Consider the following 5,000-nt stretch of genomic DNA (forward strand, 5'->3'; position numbering starts at 1 on the left):
GTGTTAGCGATGCTCAGTGTGCTGCTGCGCTGCGCTGTGCTGTGCTGAGAACAGGCATGCTCCAGGGCCACATTAATTACTTTAAATGTGCAGTTAGAGCATCGAACAGGCCTGAGTCCTGCTGCTCCGCTCGCTGTCACGCTGAGCTGAAGCATAGCAGTGTGTGTGTGTATGTGTGTGTATGTGTGTGTGTGTGTTTGTATGTCTGTGTGTGTGTGTGTGTGTAGGTGTGTGTGTGTGTGTGTGTGTGTTTGTATGTCTCTGTGTGTGTGTGTGTGTGTTTTTGTGTGTGCACCTGTGTTTAGTGGAAGAAGGTTTTGCAATAAGAGATAGAGATTCACACCCTCTCTGATTCCCCACCTCGCCTCCTCAATGCGTATGCAGAGAATGAATTAAACTAATTATTAATGAATTACCGTAATTCACTTATTTAGCGAAAGCTCCTGTCTTGAGATGCACTCTCTTGCGCTCTAAAATCACTACTCTGTTGTAATTAACCTGCCAACAGAAGATGCATACTACTGTGTTCAATATTAGCAAACAGCAAGAATTATCTAACAGCCAGTATCACTCCTTTGAGAAATGGCCTCTGCAAAGGAAGAATGCTAGAGCTTTTCATTCAATATTAATCAAATGGTGGTCAGCGGGAATCTGTGTGTGTGTTTGTGTGTGTCTGTGTGTGTGTGTGTGTGTGTGTGTGTGTGTGTGTGTGTGTGTGTTGTTGTTTGTGTGGCATTCTTGCTTAATAGCTCTGCATTGATGCAAAGACATTCTAGCTCTTTAGTAATGAACTATTGGACGTGACCTTCAACAAGTCTGCTAACAATTCGACACAATCGCTTCTGCCAATTGGGTACATCTGAAATCTGAGATACTGTACATTGCAATTCATGCAACATGGATGAATGTCATTTCCTGTAGTGACAAGATGGCAGACTCCGATTGCAATAGGGTCATAAACAAATAAATGTGAACGTGACTTGTCTATAGCTATCTCTAGATACTGGTTCATAATAAACACTGTTACAATGAATAACTGTTAAACCCTTCCTCCTCCCCCCTCCTCCTCCTCTGTCTCTCAGGTGATATAGTGCGCTACAGGTGTCTCCCAGGTTACCACTTGGGTGGCAACAGCATCCTCACCTGTCGCCTTGGCATTCACCTGGAGTTTGAGGGACCACCTCCATCCTGTGATGGTGAGCCCTTGCCACTTTTTGATGCAGTGTTTGTGTGTGTGTGTGTGTGTGTGTGTGTGTGTGTGTGTGTGTGTGTGTGTGTTTGTGCTGCAATGCCACATTCTGTTTGCATATTTGCCTGCTGGATTTGAATTTACAGGTTGCCTCAGCACCTGTTGTTGTTTGCATCCCTGCGGCTGCTGTCGCCTCTGTGTGTGTGTGTGTGTGTGTGTGTTTGTGTGTGTGTGTGTGTGTGTACGGTCCCATCGCAGTCTCAGGGAGTTTTATTTGCTATGAAAACATAGCTCCCTGAGGACTCCAGCCTCTCTGGGTAGAGCCTACGCTGTGCAGTCTGTCCTCTATCTCCAAAGCCTCCACAGGCGAGCTGTTTTACTCTCTGTGCTAACGCTAACGCTAGCCTCCACAGGCGAGCTGTTTACTCTCTGTGCTAATGCTAACGCTAGCCTCCACAGGCGAGCTGTTTACTCTCTGCGCTAACGCTAACGCTAGCCTCCACAGGCGAGCTGTTTACTCTCTGTGCTAACGCTAACGCTAGCAAACACTTCGGGATCTCCACTGTCGCTAAGGTAGATAGAGAGAAGGGCAGTATCCATGGAACTGTTGATGTTTAAAGCAGTAATATAATGTTTTTGTACTTTTCATTTTGATGGTATGGTCATGTGAAGTATCGCTAAACACACCTGTCCCCCAAACCACTCAATTGGGAAAATTTAAGATTTACATTATGATGTTGCTACATATAATGCAGAAACACACCAATTAGCCATCTAGGTTTAATTTGTGCCAACTGTACTGTCGTTGGTGTTTGTAAGGCAATCCTGATATCAGTTAGCAAGTTAGCTTGCTAGTTTCACCCCAAATAAATAATATAATACCTCTCCTCTCATCTGTTATAACGCCATCCAGCAACAGCATCAGTATTTCAACTGCAAGGTAGATAGATGATATTAATGCAGTTTACATTTCTAAACGAATTAAAATGCCTGATGAATACTTGACATTAAAGTAACACTATGCAACAATCTGACACTTTTTGAGGTATGGTTTTATAGACTTTTTGTACCATCCTCAAATCCATTTTGATAGCATATGGCCATGTGATAAACACCTGTGTCTTCCCCACTAGCCATCCAGGATATGCCCTATGTAGTTCTGTATACCGCACTGGAATAACCTGCAAAAATGGAAGAAAAGCTTTCACAGCATGACATTGCCAGCTCTACTGCCAAAAGACACCAGTTAGTGTGTTGGCAAGCTTCTAACAGTGTCAACTGGGCTGTTGGCGGTGTTTGCAAGGTTTTTGCCTGCCTTTTAGGTAGTCTGCTTGCTAGTTTTGGAACATAACTCCTTATTGCTGCTTTAACAAGGATAGACAATGTTTGGCTAAAAGTACTGTGGGCATAGCCTTGCTAGCTGTTAGCTGTCATGTTCAATGTTCTTCTCCTCCACAATTTCGTTGAGTTGTGTCCAGAATCTCTAACCTTGTGGCACAGAGGCCATCAAATAAAACTTCCAGACCTAACTAAGGCTGCTTAACAAGATCTGGACCCAGATAGCCTCTGGATTCCTGACCAAAAGTTCAAGGTTCTTTTGTGGAGTGTGAGAATAACAAAATGCACTTAGCTACGGAACCATGCACAGGTGTTCTGATTCTTTCTTGTCTGCATGACGCAAGTGGCCGCAAGCACAACAGCTTCTATCTCCTCTGAGTTCTCCTGCTGGTAGCCAAAACAGGCGGAATAGGAGCACACAGAAATCATGAAGTGTGATTACTGGCACTGTACTGTGGGACGGATTGCAGCTGCTCGGCTAACTTTGAGGCTTGTTGCTGTGAAGCCTCACAACAAAAGCTAAATAATGAAACTAATTACAGGCAGGAAATAAGTCTTATGTAATACTGATAATACTGAACATATGCAACTGACTGAGAGAGAGAGAGAGAGAGAGAGAGAGTCCAGGAAAGAGAGAAAGGGGGAGACCTAATTTCCTTTTTTTGTCCCCCCCCCCCCCCCATAAAAACCTTGTGACTCCTCACCCTTCACGCTGGAGTACTCTGTCTGAACTGGTGTAATTCATCTTGGTGTTAATTGCATGTCGGCAACTAATCGCTGGCGCTATATGAAAAGACCCTTATACAGGGGCCAGTACCGCACAGCCTGCTCACACACACACAGACACACACACACACACACACACACACACACACACACACACACACACTCAGACACACACACACACATGCACACACATGCACACGCAGGCACACACACACACACACACTCTCACACGCACACACACTCTCACGCACACACACTCTCACACACACACACACACCCACACACACACACACACACACTCTCACACACACACACACTCCATTTGGCTGTGTGCTGTAGCGGGGTGTCATTCATGCTAAGTAGGCCAGTCTCTTCAAACGGCACAGAGGGGGAGAACAACGAGGGAAGAGAGTTAGAGAAGAAGAGAGAGTTGGGAAGACAAAAACAGAAGAAGAGAGAGAGAGAGAGAGAGAGAGAGAGACAGAGCGAGAGAGAGACAGAGGGAGGGAGTGAGCAAGAGAGAGAGAGTGAGAGAGCAAGTGAGAGAGACATAGAGAGTGGGCAAGAGAGAGACAGAGCGAGAGAGAGACAGAGGGAGTGAGCGAGAGAGAGAGAGAGAGAGAGAGACAGAGCGAGTGAGCGAGAGAGAGACAGAGCGAGAGAGAGACAGAGAGTGAGCGAGAGAGAGAGAGTGAGAGAGAGAGAGAGACAGAGCGAGTGAGCGAGAGAGAGACAGAGCGAGAGAGAGACAGAGGGAGTGAGCGAGCGAGAGAGAGCGAGTGAGAGAGAGAGACAGAGCGAGAGAGACAGAGGGAGTGAGTGAGCGAGAGAGTGAGAGAGAGAGAGACAGAGCGAAAGAGAGACAGAGGGGGCGAGCGAGAGAGAGACAGAGGGAGTGAGTGAGCGAGAGAGAGAGAGTGAGAGAGAGAGACAGAGCGAAAGAGAGACAGAGTGAGTGAGCGAGAGAGAGACAGAGGGAGTGAGTGAGCGAGAGAGAGAGAGAGTGAGAGAGAGAGACAGAGCGAAAGAGAGACAGAGGGAGTGAGTGAGCGAGAGAGAGAGTGAGGGAGCGAGCAAAGGAAAGAAGAAGTAGAAGAGGGAGAGAATGTGAGAGGGAAAGAGGGAGGGAGAGAGGGAGCAGAGGAGTGAAGGAGGGAGCAGAGTTAAAGAGAGGGAGCAGAGGAGTGAAGGAGGGAGGTGGACGAGAGGAGACAGTACAGGGGGTTTGCTGAACTGAGACAAGGGAGGGAAGAGGGAAGGGAAGGGAAAGAGGAGGCACATGTAGGGAACACAATAAGGGGGTTCACTGAGGATGGTTCAGATGTTGGGAACACAATAAGGGGGTTCACTGAGGATGGTTCAGATGTTGGGAACACAATAAGGGGGTTCACGGTTCACTGGGGATGGTGCAGATGTTGGGAACACAATAAGGGGGTTCACTGAGGATGGTGCAGATGTTAGGAACACAATAAGGGGGTTCACTGAGGATGGTTCAGATGTAGAGAACACAATAAGGGGGTTCACTGAGGATGGTTTGGGGTGTGAGGATCCAGGGGAGATTGGTAGGGGTGTGTGTGTGTGTGTGTGTGTGTGTGTGTGTGTGTGTGTGTGTGTGTGTGTGTGTGTGTGTGTGTGTGTGTGTGGTAGTAAGTGAACATGGAGCAGGAGGAGAGAGAGGGGGGGGGGGTACAGGGAGGGTGGGGGGAGAGTGAGGGTGTGGTGTGTGTGTGTGTGTGAGAGGTAGGGG

The 5,000-nt window shown here is 47.4% G+C and overlaps 1 protein-coding gene across 1 annotated transcript in view; it reads left to right on the forward strand.

Moving 5' to 3' along the window:
- csmd2 (CUB and Sushi multiple domains 2) overlaps window positions 1–5,000 on the forward strand; it is a 396,217-nt gene that overhangs the window by 316,504 nt on the left and 74,713 nt on the right. The window contains exon 46 of the mRNA XM_031586639.2: window positions 1,083–1,196. Within this exon, the coding sequence (XP_031442499.1) occupies window positions 1,083–1,196 (114 nt within the window). The remainder of the gene's footprint in view (window positions 1–1,082; window positions 1,197–5,000) is intronic.

This window comes from Clupea harengus, chromosome 19, assembly GCF_900700415.2.
Source record: "Clupea harengus chromosome 19, Ch_v2.0.2, whole genome shotgun sequence".
Taxonomy (NCBI): Eukaryota; Metazoa; Chordata; class Actinopteri; order Clupeiformes; family Clupeidae; genus Clupea; species Clupea harengus.